This window comes from Anopheles stephensi, chromosome 2 (assembly GCF_013141755.1).
Source record: "Anopheles stephensi strain Indian chromosome 2, UCI_ANSTEP_V1.0, whole genome shotgun sequence".
Classification (NCBI taxonomy): Eukaryota; Metazoa; Arthropoda; class Insecta; order Diptera; family Culicidae; genus Anopheles; species Anopheles stephensi.
In genome coordinates, this window is record NC_050202.1 from 43530636 (window position 1) to 43552287 (window position 21652).

General features: G+C 41.7%; 1 protein-coding gene across 1 annotated transcript; it reads right to left on the minus strand.

The window, feature by feature from the left end:
* Nucleotides 1-237: 237 nt before the first annotated feature.
* LOC118507541 (T-cell leukemia homeobox protein 3) lies at nucleotides 238-20804 on the minus strand. The gene is made up of 4 exons (XM_036046120.1): nucleotides 19654-20804; nucleotides 17503-17855; nucleotides 9791-10016; nucleotides 238-1667 (listed from the first exon to the last, which is right to left on the minus strand). Exons 1-4 carry the CDS (start codon nucleotides 19815-19817, stop codon nucleotides 1466-1468), a joined length of 945 nt encoding a protein of 314 aa, XP_035902013.1. The 5' UTR covers nucleotides 19818-20804; the 3' UTR covers nucleotides 238-1465.
* Nucleotides 20805-21652: the final 848 nt, after the last annotated feature.

The window sequence follows — 21652 nt, forward strand, 5'->3', positions numbered from 1 at the left end:
ATCCTGAAGCTCGCCTTTTTCGCATAAATCAGTCTACAGGTCACAGTCGTGAGGAAGGGATTAAGACACATGCAAACCAAAGCCGTTCGACAATCCAACGGAACCCTGCGAACAACCCAACGAAATGTCGAGACACATTTGAACACATGTTTAAGTAAGGGTAACAATCGAACCCATTTCCGTGTGAAAAGTGATGGGCGAAAAGAATACCAGATTCACAATTATGTTGACATAGTGTTTGTGTTTTTTGATATTTTCATCATTTTATTTTTCCTTTATAATGGTTTCAGTTGTCCGTGTTTTTTTTTTGCTTGCTTGTCGCCAATCTGTATAGCCGTAAGTTCGTATGCTGACCCTTTTAGCTGCTTTGGAGATAATAATTAAGTGTGTTCTCTTTGCTTTTTTTGTGGACGTTGATGCAAAACGAATGGCGTTGCGCACTTGTCACTTCTCAAAGCAGTAAATTAAGCTTACTTTCCTTAATAGTTCCCTATTCGGGAAATGTACAATGTGTGTTCCGTAATGTTTCAACCGAATATGATTGAGGCGTTTCATTTATTCCTTCCGGGTTTTATTGGTTTCGTAATAATCTGTCTGGCGATGTGACCAAAACGTGCCAGCGATCATCGTTTAATGGTATACAGAATGAAGTGCAATGAGTGAAATGTACAATGATAGCCAATTGCTTACATGGGACCTACGATCAATTAGCTAACAGCTTAGAAAGCGATTTGTTGGAATAACTCCGGGTCGAATAAGAGGCCGGACGACGCAGCACTTGCACCCGGATTCCTCGAAGAATAATAATAATTTGCGTAGCGTAGCGATAATATATAGTATACTATTTACACAGGGCACTGAAAATACTGCACGTGTAAAGATGCTCTTTGCTTATGCGTACTAATAATCGTTTCGCTCACTACAGCGATTGTGTTGTGATTTCCTAGTGGAAGTTATTATTTAGTTGCAGTTGAACATTCTACAAGTAACTAGTTACCGATCCTCAACAATCCTACATCCTAGATCTGCCCTCATTGAGAACTCGATTTGATATTTCTACAACTTTTTGCATCAATCGAGATGGAGCATGATTTTCGTTGTGTCCGTATCCTTGGTGAGTTAATTTGCCTTCGTTTTTTTTACAACTATAATACAACACAGTCTCGCACAATGGTCGCCAGTTTCGTAATTGCTTCAGGAGTTCTGCCACTGTCACTTTCAACGCACATCGTTCCGTTTGTAGCACTAAGCTTAGCTAAATGTATTATGTTACACTTGTGCTTCAAGTCACTCAATCTTCACTCACAATAGCTCAACACTCCCTGTATCACACAATTTTTATCGGTTGGATTTTTTGCTGAAGCTTAAGTTGCACGCACACACACACATGTGTTTTCATTGATTTCTGCTTGTTGTCTTCTGTGCGGGGTTCCTGGAGGATTTAGGCCTTGCAGAGAAGCGGAGTCTAACATCCAGCCGTATGTGCCTCGGCCCATGGTTGTAGTCCGTGAAGCGCTGCCAACGGAGCACCAGGTGTTGCAGAGGTTGGAGCCGCAGCTGATGGCGGTGGCTGGCCAAAACCTTTGCTGAGGGCTTCTGCTTGTAGTGAAAGCATCAATCGATTGGCTGCTTGCCGTTCAGCTTCTCGCTCTTCCGCTGTTTGTCTCCTAGAAGAGAAGTAAAATTTAAAAAAATATGTTAAATATTATGTCTCTGGATTTGAATCATTAAATGCCCTAAAAATATGTTGAACTCCCTAAGACACCAATAAATTGGAGAGATATATAATATTCAAACATCAAGTTCGGGTAAATAAAAAAACAAGTATTACGTACAGTGTTTTCGTTTCGAGGCAACATGTTAGTGTTTCCCCCATAAATAAAAAAGAAAACGTAAACAGGAATCTTGCTCGCGTGTCTGCGATGCTCATGGAGTTCTTGCAGACGAATGAAAAGCACGCATGTAGCAAGGAAATGAAGAAAAATGTTTACATCCTTAAGCATGTCATTTGACTGATTGGTGTTGTTTTGTTTGTCTGTCGGTGCAGCCTTTTTACGTATCCTGCTTGTTTGTTCGGAGCTGTGAGGAGAAAATTAACCTCGTGCCTTGAAACTCAATTTTGAACAATCGCAAGCTTTCGGTGACTCCACCTTTTGTTTCGTGAAAACAAAAATTGAACACAGTGTGTGGTTCCTCATCGAAAAGCAACACAATAGAACGTTTACGAACAGAAACCCCAATCCGAAAAATTCCTGTTAGTCATGATCAACTCGTACGGTCGGCGGGTGCCAGGGAAAATAAATCGATCTTTTTAACAAGGCAAAAATCGTTGCTATTTGGTGGAATGGAAAGGTTTCGAAGCAAGCCCCCGTCGCTTTTTCCACCGCTACCGGCATTAAATATTAATCAGAGCTGCCATCTTTTTAAGCGACTTTCCAGTTACACTTTGACCGGGGAAGTGGTAAATGCTAAGTGATTCGTAAGATACGGGGAGTTTTCTTCTGCGCGCGACTACGTTTTTACATGAAAAATCCTCAACTCCGAATGGGATTGGTTGAGACCGGTTCATAGCCTGTGAGGTTGTGTTTTTTCGTCTGACTACTTTAAATAGTCCCTTTTTGCTGTTTCTTTTTTTTTTTCTACGTTTGTGGCGGATACACTCTCTGTTGACCAAATTTGTTAGTGTTTGAGTAAAACCGGGAAGAGAATTAAAAATAGTATTCGATAATAACGCAACGATCTCAATAACTGTGGGCTATGATATAAGCAGTTTTAACCACTGTTTTTTTTTAATTTTTTGTTCCTTTTTCCTTAGCTTAAACTTGCCAGTTGTTTGGGCATTCTTAAAACGAATCCCAACAATGACGAAGGAAACTGAAACAAAAACTCACACTTGACAGTTTTACATTTTGTGCCCTCCGTTCTGTTCTTTTTGCAATGTTTGTTGTCGTCCTAAAAAGTTTGGTATGAATTTTTTATGCTCCGTTTTATACCAAAACTGCCGCGCGCTACGTCCAATATACACCGATGATGCCGATGTTGCCGTAGCAGAAATGGCGCGTCACAGAATCTTACTGCATTATTAAAACCTTCATAATCGTTATGCTGAAGAATGGAGAAGATGAATCACCGACAACAACACACGAAGGCTAGACGGTTATCAGTGTGAGAACAACGGGTAGCAAGGAACAAGGGAAAAGTTTTTAAAGCAAATGATAGCCCCATATACCGATGATGTGACGATGGTTTTAAAGGACATTGACATTCATTTTGCTTTCCCGGTACGTTTCTGCTTCGGAATTAGAAATTGATATTTTTGAGAAACCTCGGTTATGGAGCACATTGCCATTCCGAACTCTGTTTTGGAGAATTAGTATTGAAAGCTGAATTCGAAATTCTATAATTTTTATAATGGTTTACGTTTACGTTTCTCTGGTACAAAAGATGATCACAGATACCGTCGAAAGTGAACGGAATTAACGAACGGATAAACGAACTTAGATTGAATCATTAAAAAATTGGAATTCAGAACCAAAGCAAGGGCATCAACGTGCCAAAAGCTGAACTAACTACTAAGATTTACTATAGATTTGGAAAAATTGGTAAGAAATAATTTATTACGTCTTATTTCCGTCAAGCTAAACACCAAATTAGGACTAGGCCGAGAAAGGCCGACAGGCTTCCTTCCCCGTAAGAGGGTCTGGGTAAATTGTTAAGTTATGTAATTCTTATCTAACATCATGCCAGTAAACAATGCACATCTAGCGATCTATGTATGGCCCGACGCAGAGTATCGTGTAGTATCGTGACATATGTGACTCGGAGGCAGAGTATTCGTCTAGATATTGAAAAATTTCTTGGATAAGAAGCCAATCAATATAAAAAACTCGCCTTCTTTGTATAAGCTGTCATTGGGACAATCATTAGAACTACAATTTTTTTAAGTATCTTTCCGACGGTGGGCGCGATGACGATCGTAGATATTTCAAATTAATTGTCATGCTTCTATAAGGGGTATTGTCTCATTTTACAGTATGATATTGTATCATTCAGTGGCCAAGAAGGAGCAGCAATTGGTCGTTTAGAATATCAGAAAGCTCGTTCCAATGTAGGATTCCAAGAAAATCGAACCGATTGACCATATCAACATCGAAGAAAAAATAAAGAAACAGAAAAATAAGAAAATAATAATTGTGAGAGACAAGCATTTGCTAGAACATGGTCGAAATCCCCAAATGCATAGCTTGTTAAAAACTCAAACTTTCATGTTCAGTTAATGTATTTTTTACCTGAAGTGAACGTTAGAACTGAGTTTCAGAAAACTCTTTTTTGGTCTCTTATTAAACACGTATCCGTCTATTTTGGTTACAATTAAATTGATCTGAGTTGAACAGTGCTTAAGATACTTCACCAAGAAAAAACTTAATCGCTCTGAAAACACAGCCCATGCTGCTACTTTTCGTTAGGAATGTAATTGAATTACTTTCTCTCTTGGTTCGATCGTTTCCTGTATTCGTGTTTCCGGTATTTCCCCTGTCACACTACGGAACATTTGCACAGCCTTTGGTGTTGGTAAAAGCCTGGCGTCCGTAGGAAAACAAAACCCCATTGCATCACCATTGTAAAAGGAAAAACGGCGATACACAGCCTGTACAACCTGCCTACCCATTACTCATTGTGTCACATCGTCGCTTGTGCTGTCACATGAAAACATTAGGGCGGATTTTTTCGCCTTTGTTTTTGGAGGTCCAGGTCTTCTTTGGCCAGCATATTTTTGGAAGGGTTTTAATTGAGTTTCCCAGTGGGAAAACGTAACAAACCCAGGCCGCATTAGACGGAGCTGGAACCACGAACCTGATGTCGATCTTCACCGCTAGGAGTAACAATGCCGTTATTTAATTATCAAACAGTAGTTGATTATTTCGCATTTAATCGCGTTTTGCAACGTGCATGGCAGCAGCAAGCGAGACGAAGTGGCCGCCTAATGTGACGCATGTTTATTGTCACAGGGCATTAAAACTACCACCACAATCAATGCAATGGGGCCGCCTGGTACCGCCAAACGGTGAATCGTACATACGGGGGGACGCCTTTATGAATAAGTTAGAGCGAATGTAGCTGCTCGTTAAATGGAAGGACCCTCAAAGCTCAGTTAACTATTAACAAAGCAGTACGGTGCAAGAAGTTGTTGGAGTCGTCCTGATACCTCTGACATCACGCCACCAAAGGATGGGGAGACAATTTTCTTAAATCTTCTCACCGCACGTACGCTGGGAAAGTGATCGCTGTGCAAGAAATGGGGACGGTAAGCGAGGATGTCTTTTTACTTGCTTGCGTTGGAATTATTTATTCAGCAGGCTACAATCTTCGACGATTTAGGAATCTATTTAGTTTTCGTAGTGCAGAAATTCATTCAAGAAATCGATTTCAAGACAAACCGACAACGGACGGTAGGAGTGAAGGAGTGAAAATGATGTTTGGAACGATTTTTACAACCTACTTAAGCGATTGATCTGCCATCTCGGGGTAGCCAATTTAAAAAGGGGTTTTGAGGACATGGTTTTGAGAGCAAGGTTTATTGGTAAAATTATTTTTTTCTTGATATTATCAAAGATCCGTTGTAGATAGTTACTTGAGAGGAATTGTTTAAAGATATTATTTGAAAAAAATCGTGCTTTACCTGGAAAATGACTAAAGGCAAATACTGTCTTCGGCATATGGTTAAAGAGTATGGTACATACAAATACTGAGTCTAATAAATGATGCATTGCAAGAAGTAGACAACTATTGGCCAAAACACATTCTGCCACATTCTTCGACTGTTTGCTCCGGAGGTTCGGCAACTTCCAACTACGGCTGAAAGTCATGACACGCGGATTACGATGCATAATTAATCTCGCAAAGTTTCAACCACTACTACACATACATCACCCTCACACGAACCGATCCTAACGATCACACTCCTTGTCGCACCACGTAACCCTGCGCTTCATCATAGTGCTCGTGGTTGTGCGCCATCAATAATTAAAATCTGTAAAATTAATTTCTACCAGTTGGCATTCCGTGTCACAAACGTGGTCCCTGTCCCCAGCCAGCCCAGACTGATGACTGGCTGAGTGTTTCTAGAGCAGAAAAATACATAACTGTCATCAGCGGCAGCGACTTCACATAAGCCACTCCGTTAAACGTTTCTACACTATTGCTGGCGCTGCCATGAATGAATTAGTACGACTGAAACCCAAAACTAACGTATCTACGAGTGACTTTGGTGCAAAGGTTGCGTTTGGAGTGTATGGTTGAACTGCTAACGGGCAGTGGGTAATCAAATTTAAATGCGGATCTAACTGAAGTTAATTCGCAAATCAGACAGTTTGAGCAGGAAGGCAAGTTTAATCGCTCGAAATACGGGCGCGAGGATACAATAAATCATGCATACGTGGCTGTCAGCGCATGAATAGCTGATTGCGTGCTCATCGAGCGCAGGTTGACCACGATTTGCCTATCCACGATAGCGACGGCTGTGTGCGACGGCCTGTGGGCAAATAACTATTCGCAATTATCTGTGTTTTGCCATAGTATGTGCGGTATACGGCCTCGCAACGATAGCGAATTGATGCATAATTTGTGCGATTGATTAAATTAAATCCCGAATGCAATTTATGCACAGAGGATGGTGTGCTTTACCAGTGGATGCGTTTCGCAACACGCGTTATTAAAATGGTTTAGCTCGTGATTTTGGGAACACGTCGTTTGGACATTCTACCGCGAAAATGGCCAGCAGGCCTGTAAGACCATTTGGCCAGGGTTTCAGCGAATTCGTTTGATGCTTATACTTTGTGTTGATGATGATGGAGCTTCTACTCGAAAAGCAGATTGTGTTATTCGCCGTTTGCCAGCTGTCTGAATCCTCAACTTCAAGTATGACGCTAGATCAAACCTTAAGCTGGTGTCTAAGTATCAATTTGCATGTGTTTTGAAGCTTCTCTCATACACAACATATGCTCAATGAAGCACGCAAATGAATGGTCTAGGTTAGAGGGTAAGCGTTTGTTAATTAAAATGTGTGAAATTATGCTCAAAAAGGTTGTCAAAAAATCAAAAATAATTAAATTATAGGTTCGATGAATGCACATATGTTTTATTTTATTAGCACAACTAATATCCAAGACCAGCATATGACATGGTTCAGAACATAACTCAAAACTGTAGGAGTGAAATGTAATTTATTATAAAGAATATTTTCTACCCGTTTAATACCCTCAAGACCATTCTTAAAACGCCAGTGTAAAGGGTTGAAAACTTTATCGCACCGTTTTACAATAAAGATTAAGTAAAATGCAAACGACGATGAATATTATCCCCCATCGTCACCGGGAATGATCTAAATGGCAGGTACCAGACCCAAAAGATAAGCCAGAAAACTTTTGCCTTCTTGTTTCATTTTCTTTACATACCGATACCCTTACCGAAATACCGAAAAAGTTGTAAGGAAATCGGATAGAACTCGATTTGACAACAACCCGTCTTAGAAAGGATCGGGATGCGGGCCCTTGAGCGAGATTCTGCGTGTGGGCCACTTAGCAAAAGGTTGTTGAAATTTAATGTAATTACCCTGCTATTTAGATAATTAAGTTCTGGGTCCCCACCACATCCCTGAGCCAGCCATCCATCCATACTGCGATGAGCTAGGGACGTTATCAATCTCCTGCACACAGGCCAGGTTATACAGGCACAGCCGGGCAGGATATTGCAGGTAGTGTGAAGATGGCGGTTACTTCCGAGTTTTCGTCTACTCCGTCGCTTAGGGCTGCTTTTCCTGCTGGATTTCTTTTGCTACTTTCAACGGGAGCCGTGTTATTAATTGATTTTAAACAGCCTGCCAGCCTGCCAGCCTGTCTGCCGGGGAAACCGCAAGGACGTGTGCTTTGAAAGCACGTTGCGCAAATGGTTGCCAACAAACAAAAGATGGATGGTGGATGGTTTTTCTGGTTTAGGAAATGATGGTCAGGATTTAGAGTGATGAATTAACCGTCCAACACGGTGGCCTTTTTATGGGTCCCATTTTATCAAACACTTTGGAAGACGAGGGAGGCTCGAGCTTAGAAAGAAGCAATGGAAGTGCATAAAAACGCTCCGTTGAGTTTCCTTAGCCAGAAAACGAGGAATTTCACCGTCGATTTCGTCCATTTGCTTTTCACGAGTGAGCCTAAAAGCAACAAACCCGTTTTAGTTTTTTTTTCGTCCTCACGGGTAATGAAAACATGAATAATTCAGAAATTGTAATTAGCTATGTTAATCTGGTAATTGTTCGTGCCGCGTTTCCTAATTGTTCCGCATAAATTATGTTATAACAGGATATCGCATAAAGCACTCAATCCTGCTGACCATTTCGTGGATCGCAAGCGCTACTGGACAAACTCATGAATATTCACTTACAGGCCCACGCTTCCGTTTTTTGTGTGCTCTATATTGTCCTTTATAAGCTTGATTGGAGCTACACTGTACACAGCGCGAACTGATTTTTGCAATTAGAGCAACACACACATTAAATCAGAAAAAAAACAAAAACCAAACTATGCTATTGCGGTGTACTGGCGAACTCGATTATGGCAGAAGGATGTTATTTTTAATTGAATTTCAATTACTGCTCAAATGGACTAGTGCTCCGTTCGTTGAGTGGAAGAGTGAAGCTTGATTCCCATAACACAGAAACAAAAAATCCAACGCGCTCAGTGTACCAACGTTTCAAATGTATGGCTTATCGTAGCCTTTTCGGAGATGGCCGCCAACTTGCACGTGCTGCAGGATTTCGAACGATTATAATTGACAAGACATGATGCTATGATAGAATAAGCCCGTCGCTCGATTGGATCTCTTAGCCAAATCCGGCTGCACACTGAGCTGATCACGTTTGCACACCGTCACCGACGGGTGGACGACAAAAAACAACATTAGAACTTGAACTGAATTTGATTACGCTTCGCCGGTAAATGGTGCCAACGGTCCATAAGAAATTGTATGCATAGTGTGAGCGTGAAGCCCGCTTTTTTCGAAATGGAAAAGATTGCTTTTTTTTTTATTTTCATGCTGTTGATTAGATTTCCTTCGTTTTATACTGTTGGGATTGTTAGATGTCATTCTGGGGGATGTCTCCTGTGGTCAGTGTTGCACAACGCGTCGAACATGCAAAAGTACAACGACGACGATGCTGGCTGAGACTAAGGTTTTATTGTTTCTTTGAACATACGATCAACTTTGTTGTTTTATCATCGTTAATGGATGATCGAACCGAATCATAGTGGTTGGTGAGAGGGAAGAACTATTGACCAGATAAATTTTTGCGAACCTCAAACCCTGCAACAAAATGTCTGGTTGTCATGTTAAAGTTTCCGGTGGCAAGCAAAATTTCAATTCCATTCGAAACAATATAGCCCAATAGCAACTCAACTCCAAATAATCGGTCAAGCGTGATTCCTAGTCAGCGAAATGAATAACCCAACCCTAAATCCCCACATGCATTCGTTGCACCCCGCATGGCACGTTTTGGATATTAATTTCGTACAACATCGAAACAGTACGTACCACCTATAACACGTTTTCTTTTGTTCAAAATCAATTACCTGCATACACACACGAGCCAACCGGTCGGTGTGTCACATACAGGCACGGTTTAATTCATCAACAAACAATATTCATCGCAAACTGTTGCGATACCCTTTTAGCTTCCCTTGATGCAATCGTACTATCGTTGTTCCGAACGATAATGCAAAGCTTTTGTAGCTTAACTTACCTCCATTTTGTGCGTCTATTTTGGAACCAGGTTTTCACTTGAGCGTCGGTCATTTTTAGACCCCGTGCGAGGGCAGCTCGTTCCGCTGATGCCAGGTACTTCTGTTTGTGGAACCGCTTTTCCAGCTCCGCCACCTGGATCCGGGTGAAGGAGGTGCGTGGCTTTTTTCGTTTCGGCGGTGTCCTATTCTGGTACGGATGGCCAATGCGACGGGCGATGGGGAATGCTGGAATGGGGAAAAACCAAACAAACATTAGTTAAACCCGAAGAACGAACAAACAAGTAAATGCTACTACCATGTGTTCTTGAACAAGGGGCTTGTGTGTGTTAAAAATATAGCCTAAAGTGGTAAATAGCTCAGCGCTAGAATCATTGCGGTGGCCATTTGGCAGGTCGAACAGCTCTATTAAAGAGCCATTAGCTGCCGCTCTCTTATGGCGCTATTCAGTAGACGAGCAAAATTAGACACCTTAAATAGTTAATAAAAAAGTATTTAATTGTTATACTCCCAGTGGAGGAAAGCATGCTATTTTGGGGTGTTTTAGTGGTTAAGCGAATGGTGCCATCACACATGGCTATTACTGGCTTTGAGGTGTAGGTTCCTAGAAATATCTACGCCATGGATAAAAAAGTTGAGGAACTATGATACAAGATTTTATTGTAGTGTAAGTTTTATCCCTTAGTATATCGTCATGAAAAGGCGTGTCATGACTACGTGAGACCAGTGGCGGATCAATCTAAGAGCAGAATAAACGGCCGCTCGGAGCCTCGTCGGCGAAGTAAATCCAGTTGTTTCCCTCTGAAATCACAATTAGAGGGGCCTCGTCTGCTAATCCGCATGGGGCCTCCAAATGTCTTGACCCACCACTACATGAGACATATCAGACATACTGTTTATAGCTGCAAAAACGTCTTGTTGGGGACAGATTGGATGGATAGAACCTGAAAGGGCAAACCTCGGCTTCCCCGAATGGTAACTCGATGTATCGTTTTGCCATTCATGTTTTCCTCTCAAATTAGTCCACTTTTTATTTCGTCAACACGTTCAGGCCTTATATATTCTATGTGACAATCCGAATATATTGGAGATTGATCGTTTTACAAATATCTTTCTCACGGTGGGCATGACTTCGATCGATGAGACTTCCACTTAAAATCAACGTCGATCAAAATAATAATTTCTTCTTTAACGTCACGTTTAAGTCTCTTATCTAACGGAATAAACACAATGGAGAAACATATAATCATAAATTGCTTGCGATTCATTTCGGTGACTATTTAAAGATAAAAAAAGCTGGGTAAAGTGTTCATGTTAATAGGCCACGTAATATGTCAAAATATGTTCTAACACAATGATTCCCAAGGTTCCGCAAAAGATTTGATCTCAAATTATTCCCGCCTGATCCTCAGGCAGGTTTCATACAACTAAAATATTTTGAAAACAAATCTGCGTGTCGTGACTGCACCAAAATGCCATGCCAACAACAATTGTCATGTTCATCATAACGATTTCGTGGAATAAACATGCGGTCCGCTTATCCGTGTCTGTGTATGCAGACAGTAAAATTTGCAATGATAGTCCGAACACATAAATCAACCGGAGAGCAAATTGTTATTACTGTTCATTAGCTACCTCACTGATGTATGTGCATTTTATTTGTTTTCAGCTTACAGCATGCAACTCCACAAACGCTGCGAGCTGCGGCAGTTGCAATGCAGTGGTGGTGGTTGGTGATGGTGGTAAACATATTTCAACGCTGTTGCGGTTCGTTGACGGTTGCATGTTTTATCAACCTCTTAATATATGAATTTAAAATAAATGAGTTCAATTATACAGCCCTCATTCACGCTCCGGGGCACAGTTGTCGTTTCGTTTCTTTTTTTTTTTGTTACGCGGAATGGCTCTGTTGTTATGTGTCCATCAGAATCACAACGCTTTAGCAAAAAGAGCATCGAGCCTGGAAACTTCAAGTGGGTTCAAGGTGTTTCCGCAAAATCTTATCCGATTAAGGTAGTACAGACACCTCGTCATTTAATCGTATTTTTTAAGGTATGGTAATTATTTCCAACAATACCTGCATTCATTGTACGTTAAAATGAACAAATAATCAGGTAGTGCTGTTTAAATTTAGGACTAGCACTTAAAACAAATTTGAATAGATCCTGTGCGCGAGCAGGTTGCCAATTTTATGAGCTGCTGTGTTTTTCAGTCCTTCCATCTTCCAAGTCGTTGATTCATAAAATAACAGCGGCAAACAAACCGCACTGCAAAGCTGCAGGACACAGTCTTCAAATGCCGAAACACCACATACTTGTCATTAAATTATCGACCATAGACGGGATTTTACGACCGAACGCAACGCAAACAAGGCCCTGTTTTCTTGTGTGGTGTATGGGTGTAAATATCGAGCTCCAATATGGAAGTAAACCCAACACGCCATAAACACTTACTGGTGTTAAAAGCATTCAGCATTTTGCCAACAACCCCCAAACCGAAATCACTCCCCTGCGTTGGGCGCTTTAAGAAAGGTATAAGGCGCGTTTCCTTCAAGTCACCAGTATCGGTTTGCGGTATGAACTAGAAATCAATTCACTTATTCTTAGACAACTCCCTCACACAACTGGGCGAAGGAGACCGGCGCTCCAAACCAAACCCTTATCCGACAGCTCCACGGTCTAAGCTCAATTCCCAGTGCGAAACCCTCGCGTGGCGAGCATGGTCACCAGGCGGGGCGAAATAGAAGAGCATTGTAAATTTCTGGTTTTATCGGGTGAAATAAAATATATTATTTATAGTTATAGGATGATAACGCCTCGTACACCGCAAACCTTTAAGCCACGCACGGTTCGGAACGGGATCGTACCAATCGACGGTTGAATGGCTGATGGTCGTAAATGCGTGGTCTAGCAAATGGGCCAACCGTTTGCTCCGGTCGGGTGACAAGGAAGTCGGTAGCATTGATACACGCGCGCTCGGTTCAAGCTCATGTACAACTCAATTACGGCGAGCAATCCAACAGGCGCTAAAACGTTTTAAGCGCACGAGTTTTCTGATCGAATCTTGGCTTGACGGGTAGGGCGAGCGTACGCGGCACGAACATGGGCTAGTTTTGTAGTCAATAATTGAAGTGGTGAAGTGGACAACTTTTGCTTGCCCAGAAGAGCGCAAGGATATGTGTTTGCGATAGCGAACCTAAGCGTGGTATTAATGGCAAATAGCAGGCGCAATCATCCACGGCGCTTGACGTTTGTCAACGGGCCGAACAACTGTTTCCGAGCAACTGAGTACTTAATTCCAATTAATTGCCGCTTTCACGAGAGCCAACAAATAGGACAGAAAAGTAGTACGGAAAGCTCTGCAACAATCGGCTGTGCGTCTCAAATTGAAGCAATATCGGTTAGTGAAACTTTTTCTCCTGCTCAGAAAATCGTCAGAAGACGGACGGAAGGAAACCTTCATCGTACCTTCCGTTGTGTGCGGGAATTGGGTTTATCTAGTAAAATCTTCCCGCACCCCCGAAGACACGGACGAAGCGTGTTCGATGGAATAATAATCTTTACAATAATCGGCCAAGCTGCCGCAGGTTTTGATGAAGACGCTATAACGATCGATCGACCCCAGCGCTGGATAACGGTCCTGTCTGTTGGATTATTGATTGTTGGGCAAATCATGACTGACGTTAATGGTTTTGGAAAGGAGGAACCGTTCTGAGCACTTTGATAGCTTCGAGGATAGGACGGGATTTAAATGGAATGATAATACTGAGTGTGATAAGACGAAAATTGAAAATCTTCCTTGAAACTCCATCATGCGTGATAAATACAGATATCAGAAGGAAAGATTTTAAGGTAATTTATTTAGTTTTTCCATAATTATTTAGTCCATTCTAATGTAGGTTTGCTATCAAAACCTCTAGTTTTAGATTACGAAATTCCTTTCTTTGTTGTCAAGAGATCGCTGACGTTCATCGCGTACGGTCCAGATCGCCGGATCTTATCCGGACAACTTGTAATCGCATGATTCATCGTAGCGTGCAATCATCTCATTATTCAAAACGAACACGAAAGAGGTGGCGACGATCACAAATCATTTCCTTCAATCAAAACCTTCTCCCAAAACGGAAACAATGATGTGCACCAGATTGTCCACTTCCGCTGGCCGTCGGGTATGCGTGCGGCCAAACCGAATCGAATCAAACAACAACGACTTCTGAGACGCCTTCTAATCATCCCGCAACGGATCACTCCACGCTGGCACACTGAGAAAAAGGTTGAACCCCTTGTTTCTAGCATCCCATTTCGCATGCTGCTGCTGCTGCATCACTTAATAGTCCACAGAACCACCGAAGGTAAGAGGAAAGGTTCTTGTATCGGGATCAAACAAGCGAAACCCAAAAACGAAACAGTCAAACGATCCTCCATGACGCGTGTTGTAGCTGTTACGGGGTTGTGACTTTTTTGTTGATTTCCCCTTTTTCGTAGGGTCCTTCCTATTATTCGCGATTTTCGATAATCTCTGGGCGTGTGCGGGAGATACCTGTGAAATTATATGCTTTCAGGGAGCGCCAGATGTATCCAACACCCTTGACATGGTTTTCAAGGTGAAGTTATGTCAAAGAATTCGTTAACGGCTTGTATGACGAAGCCGTCATTCCGGGACTTCCCATATCCATGTTGTGGGTGAAAAACCTAATAGCAACATACAGGCGTTGTTTCAAAAAATAGATTTCTGTGGGAATTTTAAAACAAAAGGAACATTTAATCAGATAAAAAACCCAGTTATTATACATAGAAAAACATGAATGATATTATTCTGGTTGTTTCATATTTATTCCAACGTTCCTCAATTTCTTGTTTTGTCTAAATGCTACCCGACAGTTTCCAATTAGACCTTACTAGCCCCGGATCTTGGAGTCGCTGGCAGTGTAGGTAATGGGAAGTTGTTGATATGTTTCGTCAGAGATTGTCTTCCCGGCGGACATTTTCTTGTTCCACGACAAGCGCAATCAACAGTAATAACCATCTACAAATCGTTTCGGTCGATTTGTAGCAAAAATGCCGCCATCGTTGTGAAAATTGACCACCGTTGTAATTGTCGGAGGTTTTGTTTTAATGCTATCATTTGCCGTTTCACTCGCGTAATTGCAGCTACCGTGCGTAAACTGTGGACGATTGGTGCTTAAAATATCACGCCAAAACAAAGCACAAAAGTCAGAATTGCGGCATCTCCAGTGCTTGATACAAGAGCGGCATAATAGCAGACCATTTTCCTGATGTAAATACTCCTGTTTCGAGCAATGTGTCCATCCTGATTGCTTGGCTGCAAACCTTTCATCCATCCAACCGGCTTCGAGCAGCCAGTGTCGGCCAATCAACATGTTTTCAACAGGAGCGGGCCGATCCCTCTATGGCGGCATCTTGAAGCAGTAAGCGCAGTATGTAATTCGAATGTTGTCAGCTGCATAAATTGCTGGCTACCGGGCTTTGCTCCAACAACAGATACGTGTACTTGATAGCGCATGGAAGACAAAAAAGGCTTGGGATGAACAAACATTGCTTTTTTTTGGGTTTGATTTTTGGACGGTTCTGTTTGCAGATAGTTTATCGCAACTTAACAATGCCAAACATTTCCAAAGATCTCTGCTAAACTTTAGGAAATTATGCAAAAATCAACAGTTTACTACAGCGCTCGACCACCGAAAGAAGGCGGAACTGAATCTCAATGATTACCGCGCTTGTTAAGGGTGGCTCCAAAGTTCGAAGAAGCCTCGAGCTAACAAGGGTCACTTCACCGGTTAATCTTTTAAGTAAAGAAGCTTGTACCGTGCCCGATAAGAGGATGGCACTGCGGGTGTGCCATCGTCGTCCGGTGAGGTTTGCTTTTGTAGTTTTTCGGCCACTCCGTCTACCCGCGCCGGAACATACAACGGACCCTGAACCGACCGCATCTTGGGTGACGAAAAGGTGCAAAACGATCAACAAGAAATGTCAGCTTAATTGGCTCTCCCGGGTGCCGCATGAATCAAGGCAGCCTCCAGCAGGCAGGACGAAGGCAAGTCAACAGGCAGTAGACCATGGTGGAATTGGAATTTGTCAACATGGTCCCGATTTATGCTGTGGCGCTTCCTCTTCCGTCTACCCTGCACTGGGTGGGTTCGCTCCTGGCGCTGACGGCACGGAGAGAAAGTGTGGACATAAATATGTCAAACGGTTTTCGATGTTGAATCATTTTGGGTTTTTTTTCTTGTTTTGTGGGTCTACATCACTTTCGGTCTAATTGAAAGGACACCTACGAGCCGAACCTGGACATTTATCGGTACACTATCAGGGAGTGTTACGGCAGGAATGAGTCAGCAACCGGATGCTCGAGAACGTTTGAACGTTTGGTATTACTTTTCCTTTGCGTAAACAATCATTGGAACTGGTTTGTCCAGTTTTATTTTGTGCGTTTCCCCCTGTTTTCTGGCCACTACCATTTCTTCTTCAGGGTCCGCACGAGATGATTAATACCGATTTAATAAATGTGACTCCCGGCAGATATTGAATTAATTTTTATTGGAATCTCCTCACCGGTGTTTTCGGGGTCGTAAAACGTATTTTTACGGTCCGGACGATTGACTGAGCGTTCCGGAATACAGAAGTATCCTCGGGCAAGATGTGTCGGTGCTCGGGTTGTTGAAATGACCACAGCGCGAAGGTCAACACGACGCTTAACGTTTTACGATCGATTGCCTACTGGAACTTAGGTTACATGGTTTACTAACCAAACTATCAGTGTTGGCATGATCGTATGATCATGTTGCGTGCAGTTTGTCTTCATCAGCAGACGTCGCGAGGGTTGTAGACGGGACCGCCTTTCTCGATCGAGGGCAATAATTAATACTAATAACGCTGTTTCACCTTGCCGATCAAGCAGTGTGCGAGTGAGTGTCTTGCTTGCTGGATTCCAATTTACAATCGCTGCAAGCTACAAGATCCTAAAGCACCCCAAAGCAAGTCGTAGATTTCTTCACTAATCGTGATTCGGTTACATCCGCGGGACAAATATCGATCTTCCTTCAGAACGCACGCACCGGATGATCATCAGAGCTACCGGGCTTTGGTAGCTTTCGTGCCCGTGTCTTTCGACGCATCATAATTGTCCAAAGTCGATTTCATTTATAGTTTCGCTCGCATCCCGCAGCTATGATTTCATTCGGACTCGTAAATTGCGTCAGGTTGCTTGTTCCAATTGGCGGCCGCCATTTATTTCCTTACCAATTACATTCCTTCTAATAGTCTGTGATAAGGGGATATCGATTTATGATCCAGCTCCAGTGAACCTCAAACGATCGGCAACAAAAACTCTTTAGTTGATTTAATTCGATGAAGTCTAGGGAGTGGAGTCGTAAAACCGATCATAAATTTCTTCTTTAATCGCATAACAGAATTACCGACTCGTTAAAAGTAAGCTCATTATGAAGACTGTTTGGCATATCAGCATGATATGTTATGTTTTGTTCATCATTTTTATTGCTTAATATAAAAAAAGTCTGGTGGTTTAGCGGATAGATCGCTAATATCGAGAAAAAAACCGGTATAAAATTTCAATCGGACCGTTCACCCTATTGCAAGATTAACGGCAACACAAGACCTCTCCAAGATCAAAATATTGTATTTAAGTATGTAGTATTAAATTTACGATTGAAACATATCCATCATACTATACATACCAGCAAGTCGATCCTTCACTGCCTGGTGGGCGAGAGCGGCAGGATGTAGAGGTGGCAGGGTCCAGGACAACGGATTGCATGGTCCCCGCTGGGGAGGCACTCGAAGCACATGTCCGGCAGGGTACATGGGATAGCTGTATAGTGCCCCAGCGGCGTACTGTAAGCTCCCAGCCGAACTGACCGTAATGTGATGTCCGTTCTTGATGAGTCCCTCCGGACTGGAGTCCTCGGTGGCTGCATCCTTATCCTTCTGGTCACGATCGTACGATTTACCCAGCAACCGCGATATGCTGAATGGCAAGTTTTCGTTCGGTGATCGTGTGGTTGGTTCAGTCGTGTGTGTTTGATGATCACTGATGGAACGAAGTAAAGAAGTACACAAACAAAAATCGTTTATATGACAGCAATGAATGTATGTGTGCATTTAAGAAAACAGCACTCTCGATTAAGTCCTGTGGGAAGCTAGGAAGCCACATCATAAATTCATTCAATCCGACCAGCTTCCATATCATAAAGAGGATTATTTTACAACCTGTTTTATTGAGGTAACCTGGAACCCGGGGAACATATGAAAATGTGATGCATTTTTAATGAAACACTTTGGTTTCGGTTCGAGGTGGCATCTTTAAGAAATGCTTCAAACTCTTTTTCCAATTTAACGATTACTCTTTCCTGTACCGTCTCCGTACCCATGGTCATGCCATCCGGGTAAAACGTGGTGAATAAAATATGAAACCTTACCCTATCTGGTGGCATTCTACGAAAAGGGTTACCAAAAAAGTTCTTTCGTTTCAATCGTCGAATCTCCTTAAATCATATTACTCCTTAAAGGCGCTATGGAAGGGCAGCGTTTGAAAATTATGGATTATTGCCAGTGAGCACGGGTACTGCCTTTTTTGCCAACCAGTGCGTAATCGTTTGGTAGAATAAATGGTACGAATAGAGTCAAATGTTTGTAACTCCACTGCGGCGAACTGTACTCTGACCCTGACCATGCATCCAAACCAACAACAACGAGGCTCCGAGGGTTTGATAGTTTATTCAAAAGACTATTTCTTATGGCATAAATTAGAGCTTAATTAATTTGTAAAAATCCGGCACGATCTAGTTCAAGCATGCAGAACAGCTTGAATGGAAGAATAAATTGGCAACACTGTTGAAATGGAAAACATAAAACTTGGTGGCAGGAATAGGTGGAATAACGAGACAAAAAGGCAAAGAAAGAGCTTCACAATTCCGCAAAGAGCATTCGCGACGTTTAGTGATCTTAATTGGATCGGATAAGCTAGATGCGCATTATCGTGTATTCATTAGCCTTACACGGCGAACCTCACGTCCATCATTGTGCTGCGATCCGGGTGAAAGGCCAAACAAAAGCCTTCCCTGATTGTCAATCATCGCGAAAATGGTACGCAATTAGAGGAAATTATGCTAAGATGTTACGCTTTAAATAGGCAAATGTTGCGTATAAAGTGCTCCTCTTGGGAGCTCTATCGCACGATATCATAGAATAGCTTGGGTGATTATCTTCTTCAAATTATACAATTTGTTTCCACTTTGGGTCAAACAAATTTCTTCATGCGCATATTCATGAACATGAGATTTCGTTGAGAAGAGAAGAGATTGTGCCACTGTTGCATGGTAAGCAGGATAGTGTGAAGGAATACAATTAGCAATCTTTTTTGCGAAACTTTTGGGGAGTTTTTAATAAAGTTTTAAATAACTATAGGCTTTTCGTTTAGAGTATTAATTTAGTTAACGTTAAGTTGCTACTACTGAAAGGTAAACTAGAACAAGAATGTTGATATTTTATAAGTAATTTATGGTAAATCAAATAAATTCTATTGAAACAAATGTCAATTGCTCACTTAAGAGTGACTACAGCAAGAATCTTTGATTAGCTTCAAGTTATCATACTTAATTCATAGCTGAGATGTATCGCCAAAATGATATTCTCCCCACACGCAGGACTGATAATCCAGGTTCCGATAAACAAAATCAAGAATGCCTGTATTGGCAGGCAAGAGTTATTGAAGTTTTATAGCCATAGAGTTCCTTTAGGACTCTATACGGTTTTGCCGAGTCTTTAAAGTTTTCATCTTCTATTTAGCTTCTTTCTACTCGTGTCGCACCAGCTCTTTATTTTTGTACCTTGTAATGTCGGACTCGTCGTAACAGGACCCATTTCCATCACCATCCAGGTCAATATCCTCCGATCCACTGTTGTAGGATACGCGGGATTGACAGTCCGAATCGGCGTCCACGTTAATCTCCTGATCAAGATCTTGATCTTCGTCCTCGTGCGGAGACGACATTATCGTTAGTGGCGGAATTTTGAATGTATTAAGAGCTCGTTTGCTCAACCCAAAAATTTGCACCTAATATTGAGCTACTGCAACTACCGCCTGTGACCACACGGTGAAACAAATTCTTGAAAGCACTTTGTGTTTGGCCAACTTTTTCCGTAATATTATCACCACTTGTACTCAACTTTGTTCTGTTTTCCCACCGGCACTCAACACTCAACAACTTTTTAAACGAATGATTTAATCGAGTATCTCATATCACCTGCAATTACACGTATTGCATTGCTGTTTAATTAATCACGGTTTCCCAAGCTGACATTACAACCGGATTATCGATAATGACGATGGCGATTCCCGTCAGATCACTTTTGCTACTTTTCACTGAAAGTTACGTAATTAACCGCGACACTTCGCCGACAATCGAAATAGAACACAAAATCACTAGCCTACAAAGTGGTTCACGGCTATGATCGCCATCAACTGATTCACTTTCTTCAACGAGACCGGGAGCAATCGCTGCGAAACCGAATCGATTGCGTGCTTCCAGAAAAAAGGTTCAACGTTTCCGCCCGAGAGTCAAAACAATGCGAGACTGATCTCACGCACCAAACGGAAAACACTTTCGTCCACAACCGTCGTTCTAAGCGTTTTGTTCGCGAGTAAAGCGAAGAAAGACCCTCGACTATCGAACGCCAATAAAGACACGCCCACAGGCCATGGCGATATATAGCGCGTTACGTTTACATTACGAGTATATAGGCACACGCGCACTCACACACATTCAAGCAGCTGGACGTGGAGTTGGCCTTTTTGCAGCTGATTTGCTTGTTTACAGCGATACAGTAGTGAAGGTTTAAAGTGGGACAGAGCTTATTAAAAAAAAAACAAAATCGCACTGAAAATCGTGACCAAAACTGAGGAAAACTCAGTCAAAATTCAATTTACTATGTTTCGAAAAGTATGAATCTCAATAACCGGAATAAATAAAAATCAATAATTCGAAAAGAAAATAATTAAACAGACGAATTTGTATTCCACTTTTTATGTTTGTTTTATCATTTATCTTTTTAATTTTCTTAGCTTAATGATTCGTTGGTCATGCCGGCAATGTACTGGTCTTTGATTTATTTATTACACGTCGACGAATAGGATCATGCTTTGCTATAGGAGAACGGCATAAATGGGATTAGATATTTGGTTCTATCGCCTGAATGACCGCGGAAACTACTGTTTTGATCACATGGCCGCTACATATAAGTAGTAGAAGTAGTAGAAATCCCTACTACAGCTTTTATAGTTTATGTATGAGCATTTCAACCGTGCTTGAGTTGACACATAATTAAAAATTAAAAATTATATCAAGCAAGGTACAACAAGGTGTACAGATAAAGAGTAGCAAGGCAAGGCAAGCGAGGAACGTTCACTTTGATTTAATTATATTATTCAAGTAATATAATCGTTTAATCTGTTTATTCATTAAAACCATCGATGAAAACAATGAAACAAATTGTCCAATATGAACGGTATGCCTATTATGGATTATTTGAGCGTGAGCAAATGATATTGGTTCATAATGATGTTCTGCAGAGAGGTCGGTTCAACACATGACTACCCTGTCACAATTCATGTTCACAGCAGTGTATAGTCGTTTGGTACGCCCAAAATGGTGGTCGATTGAACGAGGCGGAGCTTAAACTGCACACAACCTTATGTTCGTAGTACATAGCAAGTTAGAAACAAATTCATTCATTACACTAAAATGTTTTTACCTTTTGCCGAAACGTGTTCGTCTATTCTATTGCATTCCATTATTTTCAAATAAAACTCTGGTCTACTTTCAGTCC